Here is a 25404-nt window from a genome sequence, read left to right as displayed (position 1 = left end):
TAATAATGGAGGTTAGGGACAAGTGTCAAGAATTAGCTTTGGCTACAAACACTATGGTACATACATCAGATGACTGTTGAAGTTTATCTATGTTTTTTGTATCTGTCCCTATTTAAATAAACCTTAAAGAAAGAAAAAGAAAGAAGGTTGCCGCTTGGTTGTAACCTCCCTCACCCATGCATATAGTCTCAGTTGCTCAACGGATGTACATTACTGAGATAATGGGAGGGGAGGGACATCCAGCACGTGAGAGACGCTCCGGATGTCCCACCCCTTCCACTATCTATTTTCCAAGGGAACCTTGCATGGTTCCGCAGGGGCTCCATGCAGAGCTTTCGCCCTAGCCTACGTAAGTGGTCTGAAGTTTATACTTGTGCGTTGGGGTGTGCGTCGATCTCTTCAAATGAATAGCAAGGTGTGTGTGCGTGGGGAGCGTGTGTTAGTGAGAGCGACAGCGATTAGCTCCACAGTGAGTAGTGACGCTAGAGTCATGGTGAGAGAAACAAAGTGTCTCCCCTGTGCTTTCTGACGGGAGAGGAACTAGGAAATGAGTAGGGGGAAATGCAACGCTACCAAGCCGACGTGCATTGCCGTGACGTGCAGTTAAATTTTTCGAGAGGTGCATGTCGGGCCTCGGCGTAGGGCCCGTGCCTCCATGTACCTACGTACGTAGCCACGGGGTATATTTAATGCAGAAGCATAAATCACGCTTTAGTGGTTGTGATTGATTTAAAGAAATGCAAACAAGACAGAGGGCCCTATTTTAACGATCTAAGCTGCCTTAAGATAGCAATACACCAAGAATTCACCTGAACACACCTCCCTGTAAGGGCAGCATGCCCATGGGCGCACAGATAGGCACAGGTGCATTTGCTATTTAAACAATGTGGGCGCTGGATGATCTTAAAATCGCAAAGACACTTGCGCCGGGCCCAGAGTGTTTTTTTTCCCCTATCCCAGAATAGAAAAGCGCAGTAGCCAGACCGTACTCCAGCGCTGACACAGAGTTGTGGAGGTCTGGCAAAGCAAGACTACCCGTGCCCTAACTGGCACACATCGTCTCCACCCCAAAACTGCTTCTCTTTCAATTCCCTTTCCTTCCTTTTGGCAGTGCTGCTGCATTTGTTGATTGAGAGACCTTTGGAGGTTGTAAAGGCTGCACCACCTCGCCTCCCCCGTCTCCTGCTCTCTGCATCTTCACTGTCACTTGCTTGGCTACATACTAACTTGCTGCAGGAGGATAATTAGTCAAAGTGATTTCCTGCATTCCCCCTCGTACCCCACCCTACACCCAATTTGGCTTGCATCTGCTTAGCACAGCTTGGCATGGAAGTCATGGAAATGTCATCACCCGTGCCGTTTGTTTTTCCCTCTTTGACACTGGAATATACACACACCAGATGCAATAGTCACAGTGGATATATACATAGTTTGCATATGCCCACTGTGGATCCAAGATGATCTGATCCAATGAAGCGGATACAATGGGGGGAATATATATGCTTTATATGATGTCAGAACTGCATTTAGGTCCCGCTTCACTGTATTTTACTGCCATTCTCATAGGTGTAGGGACATTTAAATAGGGCTGCCCCGTTTTTTGTCGATAAGTCGACTAATCGGTTGCTTTCGTCTTTGGTATAATACTTTTTTCATGCTGAATGACTTATTTCCAAGAAATTATGAGCACATCTGTGGTAAAAGATTTGTGGTAAAAGTGGTGCTTTTGCATGATTCTTTATGGAGAAACTCAGTTACTCAACAAAATCATATGACTAAGATTTTCTTTGGTCAAGGACAGCCCTACATTTAAAGTCTTAAGCATATTTTTGTTCCAAGCTATAATCTAGCAGAAACTCTTGTTTTTCTCCCGTTGAAATACAGCGAAATATAAGGAAGCTATGAGCAATAATAACTCACTTAGTAGCAAAATAAAAGAGAATTATTGATTTGACATCAGTGATAATGTGTTCTCATGGATGCTTTTGAAAATGCAGGCCTACACTTCACCCTTCGGGATAGAGTAAATAAATGCAACTAGAAAATAAATTAATGTAAACAAACAGAGTCACATTTTTGTTATCCGCTGATAAATGATTGTTTACACATTATGCATGGTTGCTCATGCAAAAAATGGAAAAGGTCCAGCTTGAAACACTGAAATAAGTTTTATGCCTCATTAAATTCCAGCTGTTAGCACCAGAGTAATCGGATTCGTCATTGTGCTTTGTCAGAGAGGTGCAGGTGTGTTTGGAGACAAAAGGACATCAGTGAGTATGTCAATGAGGTTATTGATTTACTGAGTAAATCCACAGACCTGTGGAGTAATGTCTGGCGACACCACAGATACATTCTGGGATAGGAGAAATGGACCCACGAACTTGAGTTCAATGGTTTTATTAGAGCACTAATAAAACTGACAGGCAACAGTGTCCAAGTAACAACAGGCAAATGGAAATCCGACAAACAAGCAGTAGTCAAAAATTCAAGGGAATCAGGAACTCAGGAACACAGGAAACAAGGAAAAACGCTCGAAGGCTGCACACAAGGAAAACAGACGATCTCGCACAGGAGTAAGGGTAAGACTGAACTTAAATACACAAGACAAGGGGGACAATGAGACGCAGGGGCAACACATAGGGGCGGGGACAGGTAATCACACAGTCGGGAGGGAGGACAGATGCTGCGTTCATGCCTCCTCGGAATAACAGGCACCACCCCCCTGGTTACGTTGTTTTTCCGACTGGCAGCGTTCATATGGTCGGGATGAGTGTTCTTCTTCTTCTGTTATATTGGCGTTTGGCATAACATCTTTTTGCATGACTGCCACCAACTGTTGGCCGTAGACTACAGCATCAGGGGTGTGAAAACATGAGAGGAGGCCACAATAACAAAAGATTTTCTACTGTTTTCTTATGCGAGCATCCAAACAGCACATCGCCAGGTGTTTGTTTGTGTTATCTGCAGGACAACCAATGGGAAAAGACACGGATAATGTGTTGTTTTTTTATGCATAGGTCTATTTATGAATAATTTTAAACATATTATGTCTGTGTATGTTTCTTGGCAGAGGCATTTGTCCACAATAAACAGTTTATTATCATTAAAATATGTTCAGTGAACCAAAGTCGCCTCCATCAAACGTCAGTTGTCAACAACGCGTCACCAACTGGGGAACTCGGTCAGCAAAATCCAGCCCGAGTTTCCCACCTCTGATTCCCACAGAACGTTACGTGAATGGTGACGTTTTCACTCGGAAAAACGTTTTTCCGATGTCCATGAATGCACGGAGAGATCAGGGAGTCAACAGATCTGAAATAAGACGAGAAGGTAATTTTCAAAATAAAACAGGAAATGGAAAACTAAACACAAAACACAAAACAAACTAAAAACTAAAACTTGATACAGAGATGAGACATGACAGTACCCCTCCCTTAAAGGCCAACTCCAGATGGCCCAGGATCTTCAGGGTATTGCTTGTGGAACTAAAGGTAAAGGTAAGGTAAAGGTACTTTATTTGTCACATACACGTACATGTAGCGAAATTCATTCTCTGCATTTAACCCTCGAATAAGCTCAGGATCTAATATGTTGCTGGCTGACACCCAGGAATTTTCTTTGGGCCCGTACCCCTCCCAGTCCATAAGGTACTGACGGCCTGTCCCTCATCTTCTGACCGCAAGAAGCCTCTTCATGGTATAGACACGGCCTGCATCAATGATGCGCAGAGGCGGGGAGCGGGAGTCTCAGGCACCAGCTGACTCTCTTGAACAGGTTTCACACAGCTCACGTGGAAGGTCGGATGAACCCTCATGGTCCTAGGTAACTTCAGTCTCACAGCAACAGGGTTAATAACTTTTTTGACAAGAAATGGACCAATGAACTGGGGTGCCAACTTATGGCTCTCAACGCGAAGGGGAAGATCCCGGGTTGCCAGCCATACTCTCTGACCCTCTGTATAGGTTGGAGCCTTGGACCTCCAGCGATCTGCAGACTTCTTGTATAACAAAGACTTGTGTAGAAGGACTTGACGCGCCCTGGTCCGCGTCTGTCGACACCGGCGAACCAATGCTTGGGCTGAGGGAACTCCCACCTCCTGTTCCAGAGCCGCAAAGTTGGTATCAGTACACACACTGGAAGGGAGTGAGGCCAGTTTAGGAGCAGGGCAGAGTGTTATGGGAATATTCCACCCAAATTAGCTGTTTGCTCCAACTGGCAGGATTCCTGGAAGACAAGTAGTGAAGACCCACCTCCAACTCAAGACAAACTCACAGTGGCTCCGAGAAGATTGCAGAATGCCTTCCAGAAACGATAGATAAACTGGTGGCCCCGGTAGGAAGTCCATGCAACCTGAATACATAATGAAGCATAACCTCCACCATCTCCTTGGTGGAAGGGAGCTTAGGTAGAGGAACAAAGTGAACCATCTTGGATAATCTATCAACAATAGAATGGTAGTGTTCCCTTCAGAAGGGAGCAAACCTGTGACGAAGTCCAGAGATATATCTGACCAGGGTCAAGACGGCACAGGGAGAGGATGGAGTAATCCCACCTGTGGCTGATGAGAAGATTTGTTTTGAGGACACACAGGGCAGGCTGCCACGTATTCCTTCACAGATTCTCTAATAGCAGGCCACCAGAACCGCTGCTGAACCACAAAGGTAGTTCTCTTGACTCCCAGATGACAAGACAGAGAGCTAGAATCGGCCCAATGGATGACCGGTGACCTAAGCTCGGGAGGGACAAACAGGTGGTTCGGCGTACAGTTGACTGGCACAGGTAGGTCAACAGTAGCTCGTTTAACCCTCTCCTCAACCTCCCACGAGACAGCACCCACAACACAGTACACTGGGAGGATGGTTTCTTCAGACTTGGGGGAGGAGTCAGAGTCAAACAGTCGAGAACACGCATCGGGTTTAACATTCTTGGAGCCAGGACGATATGACAGGGTAAAATTGAACCGGTTGAAAACCAGGAGACAGCACCCACAACACCTGGCCTGACGAGAGTTCAGTCGTTTGGCAGATCGTAGATACTCCAGATTCTTGTGGTCCGTCCAAACTAAGAATGGGTGCTCCGCCCCCTTCAACCACTGTTTCCACTCTTCCAACGCCACCTTGACTGCCAGCAGCTCCTGGTTACCCACATCGTAATTTCTTTCAGCAGGGGACAGTTTACTGGAGAGAAAAGCACAAGGATGTAGCTTACCATCCGTGGGAAGGTGTTGAGAGAGGACCGCACCCAGGCTGACATTTTATGCATCTACCTCCACCACGAACTGTTGACTGGGGTCAGGTAAAACCAGAACTGGAGCCGTCACAAAACACTTCTTTGGACCTAATCTTGGAAGAGGTGAGTTTATGCAATAGAGCAGCAACAGAATGGTGATGAAAAGGGTTGAATGATCCCAGCATCCAGAGCTGAATCGATGTATTCCTACATGGCTTGAATTTCAGGAGGAGAGAGAGAATACAGCCGCCCCTTGGGAGGTGAAGAGCCAGGCAGCACATCAATGGCGCAGATGTATGGTCTGTGAGGAGGTAGAGCAGTAGCCTTAGTCTTGTTGAACACCTCATTTAAATCCAGATAGCAGGAAGGAACAGAAGACAGATCGGGAAAATCCTTCTCAGAAGAAGCCCCAGAATCCACAGAAGGGGGAGCGGGAACCACAGTCACATTCGCAGGAGTAGACACGGGAATAGTACTCCCAGAACCCTTTCCAGGTCTTTCCCCACCCCTTAACAACCCCCGAAGTCCAGTCAATATGATGGTTATGTTTGAGGAGCCAGGGAAATCCGAGGATATTGGGTATTGGGAGGAGTCAACCAGGTAAAAATCCATAGTCTCAGTGTGTTGGTCAGGAAAAGCAAGAGTCACAGGAGTGGTGTGGTGAGCCTCCTGCCAGAGCAGCCGGCCATACAGCGCTGTGGCCCTCAAAGGTGCAGAAAGAGGAAAAGAGTTCAGGCCCAATCCTCTGGCAAGGGAAAAGTCCATGAGACTAGCATCAGCCCCGGAATGCACCATCACCGCCTGAGTACTGTAAACATCAGAGGGAGGACACAGTTACAGTGGGAATGTTAGAAACTGTGGTTCGGCTCACCAGGACCATCTCCTTTACTGGCAAGCCTCTCCTTTTACCGGACACTCACTGATGAAGTGACCCAGCTGGGCGCAGTAGAAACATGTTCCTTCCCGGATTCTCCTCCATCTCTCTTCAGGGGTTAACCGGGTTCTACTCAGTTGCATAGGCTACTCACCTGTGGAAGCTGGAAGTGAAGCAACGGCTGGCGTGGATGGCGGTGGCGAGGAGCGCCCTTTACCCGAGACGACCACTCTCTGATAATCCAGTGGAGAACCCTTGGATTCAAGTTTTTCTTTCACGTTGGAAGAGCCGCTTGTCAATCTTAATTGCCAGAGCGATGTCTAGTGATGGTCAAATGAAGCTTCGCGAACCAGTGTCTTTACTTTCTGAGCTCACTAGATGGTGCGCTCTGTTCAAAGAAAAAGGTTAAATGAATGGCAATTCAATGGGTTTTCAAACCCTTTGTTGAACGACAGCACCATCTAGTGAGCTCAGAAAGTAAAGACACTGGTTTGCGAAGCTTCATTTGACCATCACTAGCGATGTCCCCTGGGAGATCCAATGGAGCCAGCTGATCCTTCAGAGTGCCAGAAAGACCATACAGGAAAGCATCTAGTAGAGAAGCCTGGTTCCACCAGCTCTCTGCTGCCAGCGTGTGGAAATTGATGGCATAGTCCACCTCTCGTCGTCTACCCTGGCGAAGGCTCACCAAGGCTCGGGCCGCTTCTCTGCCCGGAGTGACATGTTGAAAAATCTGGATAAATGCTTGGGTGAAGCAAGCAAACGAGTTACACAGGGGCGAGTTTCTTCCCCACTCCGCTGTTGCCCATGCCTCTGCTCGACCAGACAGGTGTGAAATCAGCTCTTTACCCTCATTCCAGCCGGATGTCCGTTAACTTCCGCTTTCTTAGTGTTGACATTTTAAACTCCGGTGGATTTATGAGGACTATGGTTAACTGCTCCTCAGATCTCTGCAGGGTAAATCCAGACAACTAGCTAGACTATTTGTCCAATCTGAGTTTTCTGTTGCACGACTAAAACGTGTTTTAAACGTACAAAACAAGTTTCTTCCAGAGGCTATTTTGCAGAGGCACCATTACTCCGTCCAACTGTAACTGTCCTGTTCTTATGCCTCATGTCAGTTAAAAGTACATCCCAACCCAGTGCCGCCGAAAAGTGATGCCAAGAGTCCTGTCCAAGCGTGTCTAAATGGACCTTTTTCACAGCAGACATGTTGACTTGTCATAGTAGGAAAAGCACAGCTGAAATTGATAACCTTAACGATGGCTCAGTTCCATTAAGTGTTCCAGTAAGCTATTTCAGTGAGTCAGCATGCACAATACCAGGACCTCTCCTAAGTGGAATGCAGCCATCATTAATGGTTTTGAATACACCTGTGCTTGTCCTACTATGACATGTCAACATGTCTGCTGTGAAAAAGGTCTATATGATGCTAAAGGAGACTATTTGCGTCAATAACAAAACTTTTCAAAGGCACCTCATCAAGCAGTAATGGCTAGTCATGTCAGAAATCTGACTTTTGCTGCCCATGTTATTCCTCTGCAGTGTTGAAATCCTATGTCAATTCTAATCTTATTTACTGGATTCAAATAAAGAACTTACGTACTGTGTGTGTGTGTGTGTGTGTGTGTGTGTGTGTGTGTGTGAGAGAGAGAGAGAGAGTTTGTCTCCCACTCGCCGTTATGCTGCGGCTGTTAAAAGGATCACTGAGGTACTAAGTAAATCAAAGTGGGAAAACAAACCTGGAGAAAAAATCCTGTGCACATGCACATCATTTGAGGGCAAACACAGCGCAGCATTTGACAGTAGGATGGCTTGTTTCGTACAAAATGGTAAATTTGATCGGCTGTTAAAGGGGTGATAGAATGCAAAACCGAGTTTACCTTGTCAGAGTTGAATTACCACAGTTCGGTGGGTAAAATAGGCATACATAGTACCTCAAAGTCCCATTGACACCTCTTTCCTCTGCAAATCTCACAATTTGAAACTGCAGCTGAAAACGGGCAAATCTCAACAAAGCTCATAGTTGACATCAACTCGGTGGCTGTACCTTATTTTATACATTGTTATTATTTTGTATATTTTATGACATTTTATACATTGTTTGTCTGCTATTTCATTACTAAATTCACTTCTGAGACTTTTTTTTATATTCTCCTTATATATGCTTCCTCTAGGCAATATTAGTTTAGGAAACACTCAATTCCACTATGTAGAGCTCAAATATGTGCAGTTTTACTAAAATTGATGCCTAATTGTAAATGTCAGACTGTGTCGGAGTTCAGAAGCTCCACAGTCTTATAGTTAGGGAGGAGGCCTGCAGTGTTCACTGTAACTGGCCCAGTTGCTTCTCTTCAGGACTAATAATACATAACAAAGTAAGGGAGGCAGGCCAGCCAAGCCTTTTTCCAGCAGGGGAGAGTTTAAAAAGCTTATGAAAAATTACCTTTCCATTATATTTCTGATAGTTGCCTGCTACTGACTTCTGGATGGTATTGCCCTGGCTGCCAATCTAAAACAAACCTCAAGAACAGCCTTTTAGCAGGCCCGGCCTGTCCACCTTCCACAGACCAGAATGCTGCTGTCAGCTGGCTAATTGACTTCTCTGCACTGGCTTCTGTTGAATCCAGGATCATTGACCTACAAAGGTCTAAATGAGACCATCATATCTAGAAGGACAAGAGCACTGCGCTCCCAGAATGCAGAGTTACTGGTTATTTCTGTAAAAGTAGAATGGGAGCTTTTAAATTACGCTTGTTTAAATAACTCAATGAACACATCCTATTTATAAGATTAAGTGGAACCTGTGGTTTTTCAAAGTTATAATGCTCCACAAGAAATTATGGGACCTGTAACTGTTATAGCTGTTATAGTTCTAGACTGCGGGGGGACTTCCTTCCTTCCTTTGACACACTGAGCTGCTCTCTCCTCTCCCTTTCTATTCACTCACCAGCCATTTAGCAGGAAGAGGGGAGGGAGAGCAGCGCGGGTCCTGCTGGGACAGGCAGGCACCCTGCAGCTTCCGCTACATCCAGTCACTGTCATGTCAGACTGTGGAGCTCCTGAATTCCAACATAGTCTGACCAAATTTGCAATTAGCCATACATTTTTTATGTTGATACTATAAAAACGGCACATATTTGACCTTGCTGACCGCGAGCTCACTCACCGGCCATTTAGCAGGAAGAGGGGAGGGAGAGCAGCGGGGACAGGCAGGCACCGGCCGCTGTCATGTCTACATAGTTGATTTCTACATAGTTTGTTTCGTGATTAAAAAGTCTCAGAAGTGAATTTAGTAATGAAATAGCAGACGAATAATGTATAAAATTTCTGTGCAGTGTGTGTGACGTGGTGTGAACGGAGCGGCACGGAGGGGAGGGGGTGTGTGTGTGTGTGTGTGTGTGTGTGTGTGTGTGTGTGTGCGCAGCTCATCTAAATATTCATGAGCATACCATATAAGGCAGAAAACCTCTGCCTATTTCACAGGGTTGCATTAGGGAGCATAGAACATAGAACAGGCCATTTTCAGCCCAACAAATGTTACATACCCTATTTGGAGACCTTAAGGAACAGTGTGAAATACCCTAAATAATCATTCTATCACCCCTGTAAGATGGTATGTGAATGAACACTAACTGGTGCCTGGTTGTCTTGCTACAGCTCTACAGCTCGGTGGAGTTTGGGAGGAGGTGGCAGGTGGTGCACGAGAGAGTGGCTCCTAATCGCTTCTACTGGTAAGTACAGAGATCTGAGCATTGTTAAACAAGTCGTAGGTAATATGAAAGGATGAGCTAGATCTAAAATACACAGTACTGGTTTTTGTTCTATTCAGGTCAGGGCTGAATGAAAAAAAAAATCGAATCTGCATTCACCTAATGATTATTTCCCCTAAATTTAACTCTAGGTTGTTGCTGACCTACATATTAAACATGGTAAAGCCCCAGCATATTGTAATCTACAGTATGTTGTTTCTGTATGAAAATAATCGGATAAAATCATGCAGTGGTTTTTGTTTCGGTCCTAAGAATATATTTTTCAAACCAGATAGGAAATTATGTCAACTTTTAAGTAACCCTAGCTAATATTCTATTGGAATCATGACCACCAATCATGTTCAGTCTAAAATGGCATTATGTTATTTGATAACATATAATGTCAATGATGACAAAGTGCTGGTTAAGCTAGGTGGTTAGCTAATGTTAAATTTACAGACTGACACCACAAGTTCACTGCTCCAAATACCAGCGATCTGCTCTCTAACCTGTTAGATATGCTTTAAACTATTATGTAATGAGTTTAAACCTTTAACTGAGAAAATCCAGTTTAAAACCCAGTAGCTATCTGTCATTTACACTTAACCACAAGCAGGCGAGCTGCTAACTGTTTGAAAAGGATGTGATATACACTGCCAGATTTTTATCTAGGGAGACCTCACCGCTCTCTTATCCAAGGAAGCATTAAAATCAAGGGCAACTAGACTTGGTTAATGGTGAACTGAACATTAGAGAAACTCAGCTATTTAACCTCTAAGCTGGGTTTCCCTACTGTTCAGTCAGAACTGAAGAAGTCTCTCGGATGAAAGACAAAATGCCTTCGAAGCATCTTTAACCAAGCCAAGTTGCCCATGATTTGAGCCCTTCTTTGGATAACTATAACCTGGATGACTGAGAACCTTCCAAGACCTCACCTCGCCATCTTATTGTTTTTGAACAAACTACCTTTCCAAACATCAAAATAAGAAAGACCTTTTTTTTCTTTTTTGAGGAAACCATCTTTGACTGAGTGTTAATTATACCAGCATGCTGAGACCTAGTGAACTAGTATGGCAAATTTGCGCTTACTAGTTAACTAGTGAACGGTAAATGCGCTTTTTGAGACTAAAACTTTTCCTACAGCTTAAGTCGTTAATTAAAATGCATAATGACAATTACTTATTCAAACTGCAATTTCAATATAGAAAGAATGAATCACTCAGCCCTAATTCTAATGAATTTATACGGTATTTTCATATTTAGTCATTTACCCATGTGTACGATTTGTCCATAGTTCAGATAACTCTGGAAAACTATTGAACGTGTACTTCCTGAGCACATAAAACTGAAAGAATGTACACCAATTTTAAAAATATAAAGCATTGTAAATTCTTAAACATACATGTATATCACATGCAGTTCTTGTAAACTGTTATATTGTTGTTAGGAAGCAATAATTGCGTGATGCTATCAGTAAAACTAATGTGGAACTCATCGCCAAATGGAGAGCACTGTGCACATTGTAAATGTCCTGGACAGAAAACGTCACTGCCTCTCCACAAAGTGAGGAGCAGATGAGCCAGAGACCTTTTTAAGATTTTGATCATTTATGTGTCTGACAGCCTTCATCTTTCTCTGTGGCAGACATTTACAACAGTGTTCAGCTGTGGAGAGAGGCTTCAAAATCTGTTTTTGGGTGCAATCTGAGTATTGTTATCCTTTTGAGATGAAATAAAGTATGAAGATTGAAACAATCTAAAGGTTCCTCTCAGCAAGGCCTTTAAAGCCAAATTATGATATAATATGTCAATCTGGAATCGTTGCGTAGTCATTGTTTCAATTCTTTCAGATGGAGACTTACACAACTTTTAACTGTTACATTAACATTATTGATCCATGCTCTTCCGTCTTTTTGTCAGCTAAATGCAACATATCCTCATATCTAAACAACATAATAGGTTGATTTCTAAAGTCTCCCAAAACGAGACAACGGGCTGTTTAATCATGTGACCATATTTAACGTAACAGGAACAGTTTTAAACACGTAGTTGATGTTGTGAAACAGAACTGGTTAAGTTAAAATACTTAGTTAGACCATGTGTACACTTGCCATCTTTTTTGACAAGAAGAAGTTGACTAGGGTGCTTTTGTAGTTGAGGAAAAAACAACATTGCCAGCGTTTTGGTTCCAAAAAGCATCCAAGAGCGTCCTTTTGTTGCTATGACAACAGCTACCGCTACAGTATCCATGTTAGCTAACAGGCAAGACAGTTTTGTTAAGACAAGTAGTAGCTGACACACTTACCTGAACAACCAAGGATCAGTCAAATCTGTGCCCACACAGCCTCTTTATGGTGTATTTTATGGTACAGTTATGCAGACTTATCATATAACTCGCTGTGCTACGACACTAAAACAACTAGTCTTTCTATCGACACCTTCTCCATTTTTTCATTGTTGTTATGGAAACGTCAGGTCTTGCTACTCATGTGTCAAAAAAGCGCTTCACTTAGGGCGGATTTTTTTCAGAAAAGTTGAGCTTTTTCTCAACTTCTAAAAGACGCTCTGAGCTGCAAAAAAAAAAAACATCAGCGGTGGCGTTTCAAAAAGCGCTCTGGACTTTTTTGAAAATGCAGTTTACTCCATAGGATTATAATGTAAAACAGACACTGGCAGCTTAAAAAAAAAAGACGGCAAGTGTGAACATTGCCTTAGGGTCAGTTAAACATCAGGGATTGGCTTAAAATGAGTAACGTAGAATATTACTAAAAATGGGGACATAACACGATGTCACAAAAGTCATTGTATCACGTGCTAAAAACTCAGAGTAAAACTCGGTTAATTTCAAAAAGACTGTTGACTTTTTATTTTCACACGGGACAGGAACCCCCAGCTCCTGAGTGAAAGTCCTGTGTTTGTTTGACCCATCCACCAACCCAACCTATATGTGGAATTTGGCGCTCTTGCCCCTATTTTCCACCAGGTGCGTCTGCCCCCCGCAAGCAAACGCTGCCATTCAAGTCAACGCTTGATATTCCACCAGCCACGGCGTGGCCCAGAAGCGTGCGTGAAGCGGCTCGCCGCTCTGCTAAAGATACGCACCAGGTCTATTTTCACGCGAGCCGCGGGCCGTTCGGACGGCCGGGCAGGAAGTCTATCCAGTCAGTTTACCAAAAGACACCCCCAATTGTCATGGTTGTATGTTTGTCTCCTGTTTTATGTTGAAATCTGTTTTCTCCCTTGTCTTGTCTAGTTTTACTTCCTGTCTTTAGTTTTCCCGCCCTTGTGGTTGTCTTATGTGTTTCATCTGTTTTCCCAGCCTAGTGTCACCTGTCCCTTGTTAGTCCTCGTTACCTGGTTTATTTAGTCTCTGTTCTGTCTTTGTGTCTTGTTGGATTATTGTTTGCTGTTCGGTGTTCCTCGTTTGTCCTTGTCAGTGGATTGCTTGTCACTGTTCTGTGTTTTGCCAGTTCCTGTTTTTGGGATTCTGCTTGTACCTATTTTTGGATTTGCCTTCTGTTCTCGGGACACCTTTTGTTAGTATGGACTTTATTATTTGTTTATTAAATCCTCAAAGCTCACACTGCCTGTCCGTCTCTGCATTTGGGTCCTACATCCTCTGAAACCCTAATACCAATATCGTTTATGTCTCTTTTACAACACCATTGACAATGAGAGATTCATCTTGGAGGTTGAAAAACATAATATGACATCACAGATCTTTTTTTAAGGACCACATCATGGAGTTAATACAGGAGTGCATGGAGTGGAAAGCAGATACTAGCTTAATAAACACGGGATTGTTGCGAGTCGGGCTGCAAGGCGCTCCGCTTCTGAGACGCTCCCGGTGTGGAATGGCGTGTGGCGGAGGACAGAACAAAACCACAGCGCAGCTTAGTGGAGAATCTGAGTCATACTTTTTGTTACTTCACTTCCTCATTTGCTCCCGCAAACCCAAACTCTACAGCCCAGAGAGTTCGCCGCCTAACAAGAAACTCTGAGCTACTTGCGCAATCAACCCATATGGCTGTTTTCTGGGTGAAGTCTCACCAACATGTGCTGTCCAACTCAGTGCTATCTAACATGTCTGGCCTCTGTACAGTAACTAACTGTAACAAAAAGCTCTCACCTCAACAAACTGTCAGGGTAGTAACAAGCTGGGCAGCCAGGAGTGAAGGGAGCCTGGAGGGCTGATGCTGCAGAAGCTGTCAGAGTTCTATTTTGGGAACGCACACTGTGTGGTGGTAACCCTGGTAATGAGGCTGCAGAGGGAGCTTATGCCTGCTGTACATGTGACCACCAAAGACATAAAGAAGATGAAGAGTCGTAAGCTCATTTGCGTTTTTTTGTCAACCCCGCGCAGAGCTCGGTCACACAGCACCGGTTGGGTTGTGGAGGGCGCGGCGCTGGATATTCCACCGCCTGCGTTCAGCTGTAATAATTAAGTAAGTTTGTGAGCTTGGCTAATGCCGCCGTGCAATGTTTTGCATAAGACGTTACAAATCTCTACGAAAACATCTGGAGCTGCCTGAACGTGATATTTTTTGCAAGGCAAAAAAGTGTCCTTGGAGACCACGCAGCTGTCCAAACTAGTGACATACATACAAAAAGACACTACTGTAGGCTTGCAACTTCGAAGCTGAGCTCACTCAGTGGTAAAAATATACACGTTTAGACTAACAATATAGCTCCACTAACTCAAAGAGTTATTCTTTGCCTGCCTCACACTGTTCTTGGGTACCTGAATGGATTATTCAGTGAAAATGGAAATGGGGTTTGGATAAGTAGACCATTCTATTCACAGTTGTGTTTCAGCTGGGAAATCACCGATACTACCAATAAGTAGAACGATTAGAAGCAATGGAGGTCTCACACAGTGTCTGCTTCTTTTTCCCCTCACACAGACCCCCTTTATTTCTCTAGCCTTCTCTTTCCATTGATGTGTGTGTGCTACCTGTGGACACATTCTCTCTTTCTTTCTCTCCCCCATCTGTCTCCACCTCCCCTTTCTGTCTCCATGTGTGTGCTGCCTCTCCTCTGATCCCCCAGTCTTTTTAATACATATTTAATGCCGTAATGATTATATGCTGTTCCATCTGCGGACATCCCTACTGTAGAGAGAAAATCAATGGCTTTTCCTCTCCTAATGATGTCAGGAAACATCTTCCTCCATCCGTCTGGACGGAAAAGGACCTTCTGGGGGCTCTAAACATTTAAATCACACAGTAAACCTGAGGTCCTTTTCCCTCCCACTTTAAACTGCCATTAACAATGAAGACAAAGACATCGCAATTCCTGCTGAAGTTTACCACAACTGGCATAGCACATGATTCAACCTCTCTGTAGTTGTACATTTGTATGACTTTGCAGCGTGCAATCTATCAGGTCAGATAGCACAGTTGGTGGCATCTGCCCGGAGGCAAAAGACCAATGGTGATGTTCTTAAAACACATTTGTCTCCCTTTCAGGTCGAAAATGGGTTTGGACAAAGAGCCAGGCTTAATTCACCTGGAAACCAGCATCTCTGAAGGACGTAAGTAATTGAATTCCGAGTTCAGCGCTCCATTTTCTCGTGCCTTTGTACTGTATCGTGAGCATTGTGCTAAAGTAGAGAGAAATTGGGAGTTGTGTGGACTATTCTGCTGAAGGGTAATACGAAGGGACAGCGGAAATAGCCGAGTCTGGGGACACACTATGACAACGGAGAGAAAAGTAATGCATATATTAGAATGCATTTAAAAGCAAGCGATTCAGCTCAGTGGCAGTCACGTACGTATAGAGAAATATCACTCATCCCCCTGAATGACAATGAATGCTGGGATATTGTGGGTTGGTATATAGTTTTTGACTTGATTTGCTTTCTGAGTCTGAATCCTTGAATAAAATACAGTCCCCCACCCCCCCATAATTGTTTTTCATTTAATTATCTGTATTATTATCTGTCCAAGCAATTCCATACTTTAAAGTTAGTCTGGAAAAATCATATATTCACAATCGATATAATACTTTTTATGAAATTATGTTTTAAAAGGGGTCAGTTTCCAGTCATGGGGACTCTTACTCAGCCTGTAAGCATATAAGCATATAATGTCCTGAAACAGAAAGCCTGCATTGCAGCCCAAGATGTGGGTGTTAGGCAGGAAGGAAGTGTCTGAAAAACAAAAATGGTATTGGGCGCAGCATTATAGGAAAGGTAGGATCTAGCATTTACCGTAAAAAGCGTTTAACGCATTTAGCGCTCTGGGGTCGAGAGCTCCAACAACGGAGCTCAGCAGGATTAGAATAAATTAGTCATGTATTTAGATTAATAGCCTTTAAGAGTTTTTTATCATTAAAGCATGGCAACAATAATTCCAGAAACCCTATATTTTACACTTTCCAATGTGTCCACAAATAATATGTGATTTCTTTTTTAAATAACCTGAATTAGATAAAACATAAAACTTTTCACATTACTCAGTCAGAGCAGGGAGAGCGCAAACCAAACCCCCCGTATTTGCATCTGTATTCAAATGCCGGTTAATTTCGGTATTGCGGGAGGATCTAAGTCACACTGGACAACACCCACGGTAAACCAGAGAAAATGCCATGCAGCTTTGAGCATAATTCATGTAAAGACAAGCTTTGGAAAATGGAGGTCATTCTGAGTGTTGTCTGCGCTCCACACAGCAGAGCAGAGAGGTACAGTGTGTACTAAACTGGGAATTGAGGGACTGAAAGTCAGGATATCTCAGCCGCTGCTTCGTCTTCAATTCTGACCATTTTTACAGTCTGTCTTGTGAGCCGCCTAACTTTGTGGAAATGCAAGACAAACTGTTGGAGTACAACTTTATTACTGTAATCTTTCTCCTCTCACTTAGCTTTAAAAAAACAAACAAAAAAAACAACAAGTCAAATACAATATCAGTGCCACCCTTCTGTCAGAACACTCTCTTTGAGGCTAACACAATAGAGAAAAGCCAATCATAGGAACACACATACTAAACATCAGTCGTGTCAGATGTTACGGTCACGTAGCCAGAGACTCATCACTATTGATCATGTGCTTGTGGGCGAAAGCCGACATATATTTGGCAGAGGCTAACGTGTGGGGACAGGCTCTCTCCCAGCGCTGCGATTGAAGACAAAGAAAGCAATTGGCCTCTCTGGTCATCTGTCTTCCCCTCCGCCCGGCTCCTCCCTTTCTGGGACCACTTTATTGACACGAGTAATGTAGGAAGCCAAAAGAGGCCGCCTGGCTTTGGGTGAAGGCTGCCTTTCTTCATTGGCTAATACCATCACACTGATGCCATGGCTTGATGTGTGTCTTTGTGTGTGTGTGTGTGTGTGTGTGTGTGTGTGTGTGTGTGTGTGTGTGGGAGCAGAGGCGCTGTATGTCACCTGCAAGCTGCAGAACTGCACAGATGCCAACAAGGGCAAACCATTCCCCGGCTACATTGACCCCAATTCTCTGGTGGTGCAAGATGAGTATGTGTTTGTCCAGGTAGGTAATTGTCCAGTTTGCTCAGTGAAAAACATTAGAGCAGTGTATGAGGCACAAAGTGCAAGGGTTTTGTAGGACATTTTTCGAGGTCATTCTTAGAGAGGTGCTATGTGTCACCTGTTGGTGAAAAATGCTTTGTCTGTTGTGTTATGTCTCCAAAATGTTTTCACTTAACGGTTTCATCACCTTAAGGTGTCAGCTGCAGGGAGGCCCATCTACTATGTGTCTGCTAAAAGGGATGTCTTTACACCAATGAAGCTGCCCAAGTACACACTGCCCAAGGTAACACATTTACCGCCTGAATAAAATTCAATGAGTAGATACTCTTCATTGTTAAAGTTCCCATATTGTAAAAATATATTCTTTGATTATAAAGCAGGTGGAGGTGCTGTGTAAATTCTGTTACGTATCAAAACGCTCAATCCACAGAGAAACGCACACAGCCCGTATTCAGAAATAGTGCATTTAAACGAGCCGTCAGGACTTCCGTACAGTTGTCATGTCACAATTATACTATATATAGGTAGAAAGTGAGGCTACAGTCATTCTCCGACTGCAATGACAGTGCAGAGACGCGGAGAGTGCAGATCCTGAAATACTGACCAATCAGAGCAGTCTGGGCATTTTTAGGATAGGGGCTTACAGAGACAGGCGCTAAAACAGTGCGTTTCAGGCAGAGAGTGAATACAGGTACATTCAGACACTATGAGAAAAATAATGTGCTTTTTAGGACATTTAAGCATGTTCATTTAATACAGTGTTCTAGTATTAAATCAAAATACAAGTATGAACCTGAAAATGAGCATGATAGGGGACCTTTAAAAAATAATGAATTGATCCTTGGTAAGAGTCCATATCTCATTATTGATCACGAAGAAAATATGAGACACATTTTAAATTAAATTGCTCATGCTGCAGTTTTTGGAAGTTTTGTGCATTCAAAGGCACGTAATATTCTTCCAGCTCAGTTTGGTATGTGGGCTAAAGTTGCAGTCAGGCATCAGTTCATCGCCGGCTCTGCGTGACACTCTCTTTGTTATTTATGGGCAAATCAAGGTAAAAGTAACTCTCACAGTGTTTTCCGGAATTGTTATTCTGTGCTGCTCCGTGTGCGCATGGCCTCGCTTGTCACATCCCTACTGACAATTAGACATATTTTATTCAATCAAGCCCTAGGCGCACCCGTTGCTGTCAGCTTACTGCAAGGTGTTATTGGCACAGTAAGAGGTAGATGAAGCACACAACCAAGCAGCATGGCTTCTGAAGCATAATCTGTGCCCAACAAGCCTGACATAGTGTTAATGATTGTAGTATCCTCTTAGTTTAAGTACGGAAATACAGAAGATGTAGATACTCTGATTATTGAATATGATTAAACCCAGCAGGAGTGTAAAAACAGTATACAATGTAAAAGCTTGTTAAGCTCGTAAATTAGAGTGTATGCAGGTTAGCTCTGCTTATGTATTTTATTCATTTTTGAGCAAACAAATGCAAAAAATTACTTTATACTTTTTAAGAGGTATATTCGAGGAGCATACAGGTTTTTGCCTTTTATTTAAAATTACAAGAAAAGGTAAACACACACACACACACACACCATTTTTCAAATTTGAGAGTACAGAGACACGTACAAGACAAGAACATATTACAAAGAAATATAAGACCCTGTGGTAGCCTGACAGTTATTTTATGCATCATTGTGTTCCCTTACTGGTGTTAACTTTGCCTCTCTGCTAGGACCTGCATGTGATCAGTACGGATGAAAACCGCGTGGTTGCAGCCGTACAGGAGTGGAACCAGAACGAGACCTACAACCTGTACGTGTCGGACACGTCGGGGGTCTACTACACCCTGGCACTGGAGAACGTGGTCAGCAGCATGGGCCCCGAGGGCAACGTCATGATCGACCTCTATGAGGTAATCAAACATCCACGGGGCAGAACTGTGGGTCAAGTAGCAAAGTTTCTGTGAAGAAATAAAGGATTTAATTTATACTGTCTCCGACTAGTCTATATTCACGGCATTCCACTTCCGAGATTGCTCCAGTGCCGCCAGAAATTCCGCCGGATGTGCGTCCCCTTCCTCTTTCTTTGTGTTGGAGTTCTAACCTCCGGTGGATTAGTGAGGACTATGGTTAACTGCTCCTCAGATCTCTGCAGGGTAAATCCAGACAGCTAGCTAGACTATCTGTCCAATCTGAGTTTTCTCTTGCACGACTAAAACAATGTAATGTTCCACCAAAACAAGTTCCTTCCTAACGCTATTTTGCAGAGGCTCAGTGGCTCTGTCTGGCAAATAGCGTTGCCCATGACGATTGTGATTGGTTTAAAGAAATGCCAATAAACCAGAGCACGTTGTTCTCCCATCCTGAAGTGCTGTGTGGACTAACAAGACCCTCCTCTGCAGCGCTGTGGAGGAAGGTCTGGAAGCGTTTTGTAAGAGAGAGAGAGAGAGAGAGAGAGAGGTGGATGCGCTCGGAGCAGACTGCTGTAGTCACAATAAAGATAATGGAACAGTGACTAGAAATAATAATAGTAGTAGTAGTAGTAGTTGATGGCGTAGCAGGACACTGCAGGGCGTCACAGGGTGTAGCAGGGAACTGTAGGGCATAGCAGGACGTAGCAGGACACTGCAGGGCATAGCAGGACATAGCAGGATACTGCAGGGCATAGCAGGACGTAGCAGGACACTGCAGGGCATAGCAGGGCATAGCAGGACGTAGCAGGACACTGCAGGGCATAGCAGGGCATAGCAGGACGTAGCAAGACACTGCAGGGCATAGCAGGTCACAGCAGGACGTAGCAGGAAACTGCAGGGCATAGCAGGACGTAGCAGGACATAGCAGGACGTAGCAGGACACTGCAGGGCATAGCAGGACGTAGCAGGACATAGCAGGACGTAGCAGGACACTGCAGGGCATAGCAGGGCATAGCAGGACGTAGCAGGACATAGCAGGTCATAGCAGGACGTAGCAGGACATTGCAGGGCATAGCAGGGCATAGCAGGACGTAGCAGGGCATAGCAGGACGTAGCAGGACACTGCAGGGCATAGCAGGGCATAGCAGGACGTAGCAGAACATAGCAGGGCATAGCAGGACGTAGCAGGACACTGCAGGGCATAGCAGGGCATAGCAGGGCATAGCAGGACGTAGCAGGGTATAGCAGGACATAGCAGGGCATAGCAGGACACTGCAGGGCATAGCAGGGCATAGCAGGGCATAGCAGGACGTAGCAGGGCATAGCAGGACGTAGCAGGACACTGCAGGGCATAGCAGGACATAGCAGGGCATAGAAGGATGTAGCAGGACACTGCAGGGCATAGCAGGACGTAGCAGGGCATAGCAGGACGTAGCAGGGCATAGCAGGATGTAGCAGGACACTGCAGGGCATAGCAGGGCGTAGCAGGACACTGCAGGGCATAGCAGGACGTAGCAGGACGTAGCAGGGCATAGCAGGATGTAGCAGGACTCATGATTCAAACAACCTGCTGGTTCCGTCTGTGGGTTTAGCGATATTGAGTCATAAAAATGAACATTCTGATAGTGGACGAGTTGTTGCTGAAATAAGGTATAATTAATGAGAAAAGTATTACTGTGAACAGAGCAGAGAGTAGAACAGAGCTGCTGTCGGCTGCTGCTCCTGTGCACATTTAGAATTGTTAGCATTAGATGCGTCGTACAAGATTACTGCTAGTGTCTGAACTTCAAAACGTTGCTTCTGCAGCGTTGCCACTCGCTAAATGCCACTCTGCCATTGCAACCCATTTTGATTGGTCGGAAGCTGTATTATTCTTAAATCCTAAAATGTCGACCATGCTGTCAACAGGATTCAAGCATCCTGCTGCCACCTACCGTCTACAGTCATCAAGTGCAGCCCACATTTTATCCCGCGCCTACCACGTCAACTCTTTTAAGTGGCAGCAAGTGCGTCAGATGTAACCCTAACATCTGTAGAAGTAGAATGACTCTGCCTTAGTTTTTGATTGGTAAGCTGTACATGAGGCCTACCCCCCCACCCAAGTCTGCAGTATTCATTTTGGCCACTTTGGTCTTTTAAAATAACAGTATCAAATAAGACCTGCTTGATGAGTGCTCAGCCTGCAAGTTTATTATAAAAACTGATCAGTATTTTAGAGCCAGGAGGAAGAGATTATGAAATGTACTTGTTTTGTCATTTTTGAAACAAGCCTACAGACTTCAGAGCACATTGTGTGAATACCAAGCAGCTTCAAAGTGCTGACATCAACAAAGACAAGAGGGGATTGTGCCAGGGATCTATAGATTTTTGGGAGGCTGAGATTATTTCTTTCTTTGATGTATAACTGCAGATATTACTTCACAAAATGCACCTAATCCAAAAAGAAATGGGAAAAGAAAGTGTGTTGTAGGCTAATAGTGAGGCTCTGGCTCTCAGATCAGATATTTTTAAAGTCATAACAGCACCCAAACTGTATCTCTGAATCAAATCATTAAGGTGTTGATGATGCTGCTCGTGTCTTGCTGTGGCCTCGCTGATAGAATCAAATCCACTGTCTTGATTGGGGTCGCCACCCAAATCGTAGGATATGCTAAATCTCTCCTCCGAGGGAGATTGAAGTATCTGTCAATTACTGAAGTGGCGTTTATATCGCCTGATGCGACTGTCACTGGCTCAATTCGGTATCCCTGAGCTATTCCTTGGAGCCTCCAACAAAGAGTCAGATTCGTTTAAGACACACATTGATTACTCAAAAGTCCCCAGACAGTCAATCATTCCCCACTCAGTGGGCTGCATTTGGTTTAGTTGGGAATATAGAAGAGATAAGTGAGCGTGGCTGCATTGCCCCAGGGCATGCGATTTGCTTTGCAGTGCACTGCGTTCATTTTCTGCAACGTGACTTGAAAATATGGAAATGCCTAATATCTTTTAGACGTGTGAAGTCTACATCTGTTTTCATTTAAAGCGGTTCTCTTTCTAATTTCCCAGGTAGCGGGAATAAAGGGGATGTTCCTTGCCAACAAAAAGACGGATAACCAAGTGAAGACGCACATCACCTACAACAGAGGCAGAGATTGGAGGTTACTGCAGGCCCCGCACAAAGACCTGAGGGGCAACAGCATTCACTGTGTGCTGGTGAGTGGCTGCGTGTCATACATGTTTCTGTACCGTATGTGTGCGCTTCCGTCAAATGGAGGCCTTGACAGGAGTTGACTGTTCCCGACAGCGCTGAGAGGTCCGAGCTCAAAAAGAGCAGCGCCCGTCAAAGCTGAGTGCTCCCAGGCTGCTGAGCTGAAAGGTCAGCCATTTTGATTCAGTCCAATAAGCTGACCTCTCATTTAAGAAACCCGAGAGAAAGAGGTGTCAGACTGAAAAGCGCACGTCTCTTTCTTCCTGAAAGCTTCTGAAAGTTGGAGCTTTCTCATAGTCCGGTCCAGTCCAGTCGAGTTCATCACTCCACAGCCAAAGTTGAGAAAAGAATCCCACTGCATATCTTCTTAACTAGGATGTGGTGTTTGTCGACAAAGCACGCCCACTGCTAAGCCTCTTCTCTTCTGATGTGCTTCTGGCGCTTGAATGAAAAAGGAAGCTAAGATGACAGTGTAGATTTGATGGTGCGTGTCATCTGCTGCATTCGTTAGATAGATAGATAGATAGATAGATATAGTAGGGGTGTTGAAATGAATCATCGATGTGGACCTGGACCTGCATCGATGCAGTGACAATCAATTATTGCCTACTGATGTTACTTGTTAATTTTCCGGTCGCTGCTTTTTTTAGATTTTGCCTTTTGTCTGCTGTGTTACTCCGCTACATTCAGGAAGTGTCTTTTTTTAAGAGCAGATTCGATGAAAAGTATCTGAGTTAAAATACTGTATATCTGACAGCTTGAATTTGTTTGATAAAAAAACCATGTGTAGCAATATATAATAATATTGAGGAGGTGAAGCATCGTGATGCATCGTGATATTGAATCGACTTGAATCGTTGACAGTAAAATTGAACCGTGAGACTAGTGGAGATTCACACCCCTAATAAAAATAGATAGATAGATAGATAGATAGATAGATGAACTTTAGTAATCCCAAACTGGGAAATTACTGTGTTACAGCAGCAGGTATAAGACACACAACATCCACCCAGAACGCGCGAAAAGAGGTGCAGAATTCTTATATTAATTGTACTGCAAATATTTTTGGCAACTTTGTATAACAGCTTAAATAGAAAATCTGCCCACAGTCCCATCCTCAATGCTATAAGGGTGCAGGGGCAGTTACATCACAAAATGTAATCTTTCAACAAACAAAAAATGTTTGTTCCTGCTACTATAGGCTTTGTTAATAACTCAATGTGAGATGTGGACTTCTGTGTAATATGTATTTATTTGTGTCCTCTATTGATAGTGTCTGTTGTTTATCTTGCATTCTATTGCTGCAAAACGAATTGCCCCTCGGGGATAATAAAGACTCCTTGACCCTTGACCCTTTGACAAAACAACAGATACCACAGTTTGTAATTTAGTTTAACAGCCAGATGCTGCTCACCTCTTTGTGACCTTCTGCATGCAAGACGAAAAAAAGGAAACTTAAATGTTACTGTATGTGCTGTTAACTTGTTGAACACTTGAACATGAACACAATTGAAAACAAAATGTTTGCAACTTACCCAATTACCCTAGTGGGGATTGTTTTGTGTCTCTTTACACATACGTCGATATTGACGCTGGCCGTTTGTGGGACTGTTGGCGTTTTGGCACTCGTGATATTCCTTTGGCGCTGGCTAAAACCTCTTTAAAGCTACATTGTGTAAGAATTTCTCCAATCTAGCGGTGAAATTGTATATGACAACCAACTGAATATTACTTTCTAGCCCTTCCTCCTACGGTGGCCGAACCCGAAATTAGCTCTTAGTATCTCCATCGTTTAAACGCAGCTGTTCTAGCCACTCCAATATTAACTTTTGTTGTTTATTTTAAAGATGGAGGCGCTGCATGGCTGCCGCCATTCTAGCGAGTTGCTCATATGTATTCCGAATGATTCTGAATGGCAGATTCTACGCTTACGAGAATACTTTGATTAGTTGGTGTATGGAGTTATATTCCTATCTTTATTCAAGAGCGCATTCTTTCAATTTGAGAGCATTTCTCACTGATATTACGTTCAGATTTTGTAATAATTTCCCTCAAAACCTTGCTCTCACACTCAAATGGTCATGCTCGCCCTTGGATTTGCTCTGCTTGTGCTCAAACTTTGTGCTCGGACTCAGATATGTTGTTCTGTGGACAGATTTCCTGCTCTCAGCTTTGAACCTTCTCCTCGCACTCAGTCTGATTCTGCGCGCTTGCAAATCTGCTGCTCTCGGATCTCTCCTGCGCGCTTGGATTTTTCTGTTACAACAGTATCAAAATTCCACAACCAATAGAATGCCAGGTGTAGTGTTGACCAATGAAATGATCCCTGCCCCGTTGAGGGTGCGTTCGTTTTATGTGAGAACATTCGTTGCGGCCGGCTCCTCTGTAACCATGGGTCTGTAACCCAAGTTTATTTAACCCCGCCGTCCATCGCTTTATTATTAGTATATGTCAATAATGTGCACAGAATGGTCGACGGTCTTTCACCTGCACCCATCAGGAAACGGGAGAAAGCTTTGAAGTGGGACATATCAAGTTACGTAGCTACACAACTATGAGGGTGAGTAACATAAATTAAGCACATAGCATATGGCGCTAGCCATAGCTAGCCTAGCTTGATGTCCGTAAACAAATAGCTTTTCTTTAAATCAGTAGTTTAGCTAGCTAGATTGAACGACATATGACGGACAGTATGTGTGTTTACAACTGGTATTTAATGACCCCACTTTGTAATTTGTCCTCGTTTGGTTAACCATGTTCCTGGGGATTTGGCTAATTTCAGACATGCTAACATACAGCATAGCTTGATGTCCGTAAACAAATAGATTTTCTTCATAGTTTAGCTAGATTGAACAACATATGACCGACAGTATGTGTATTTTTCCTCGTTTGGTTAACCTTGTTCCTGGAGATTTTGTTAATTTAATGTTAGAGCCAATAGTAAAACCTAAACTGTAATA

General features: G+C 43.8%; 1 protein-coding gene across 1 annotated transcript in view; it reads left to right on the top strand.

Annotated features, from left to right (window-relative positions):
• sorcs1 (sortilin-related VPS10 domain containing receptor 1) overlaps positions 1-25404 on the top strand; it is a 171403-nt gene that overhangs the window by 95979 nt on the left and 50020 nt on the right. Inside the window, exons 5-10 of the mRNA XM_028589998.1 lie at positions 9764-9837; positions 15323-15387; positions 17219-17337; positions 17530-17619; positions 19075-19254; positions 22303-22449. Of these exons, the coding sequence (XP_028445799.1) occupies positions 9764-9837; positions 15323-15387; positions 17219-17337; positions 17530-17619; positions 19075-19254; positions 22303-22449 (675 nt within the window). The remainder of the gene's footprint in view (positions 1-9763; positions 9838-15322; positions 15388-17218; positions 17338-17529; positions 17620-19074; positions 19255-22302; positions 22450-25404) is intronic.

Source organism: Perca flavescens, chromosome 2, assembly GCF_004354835.1.
Source record: "Perca flavescens isolate YP-PL-M2 chromosome 2, PFLA_1.0, whole genome shotgun sequence".
Lineage (NCBI taxonomy): Eukaryota > Metazoa > Chordata > Actinopteri > Perciformes > Percidae > Perca > Perca flavescens.
This window is presented reverse-complemented; position numbering and strand designations above follow the sequence as displayed.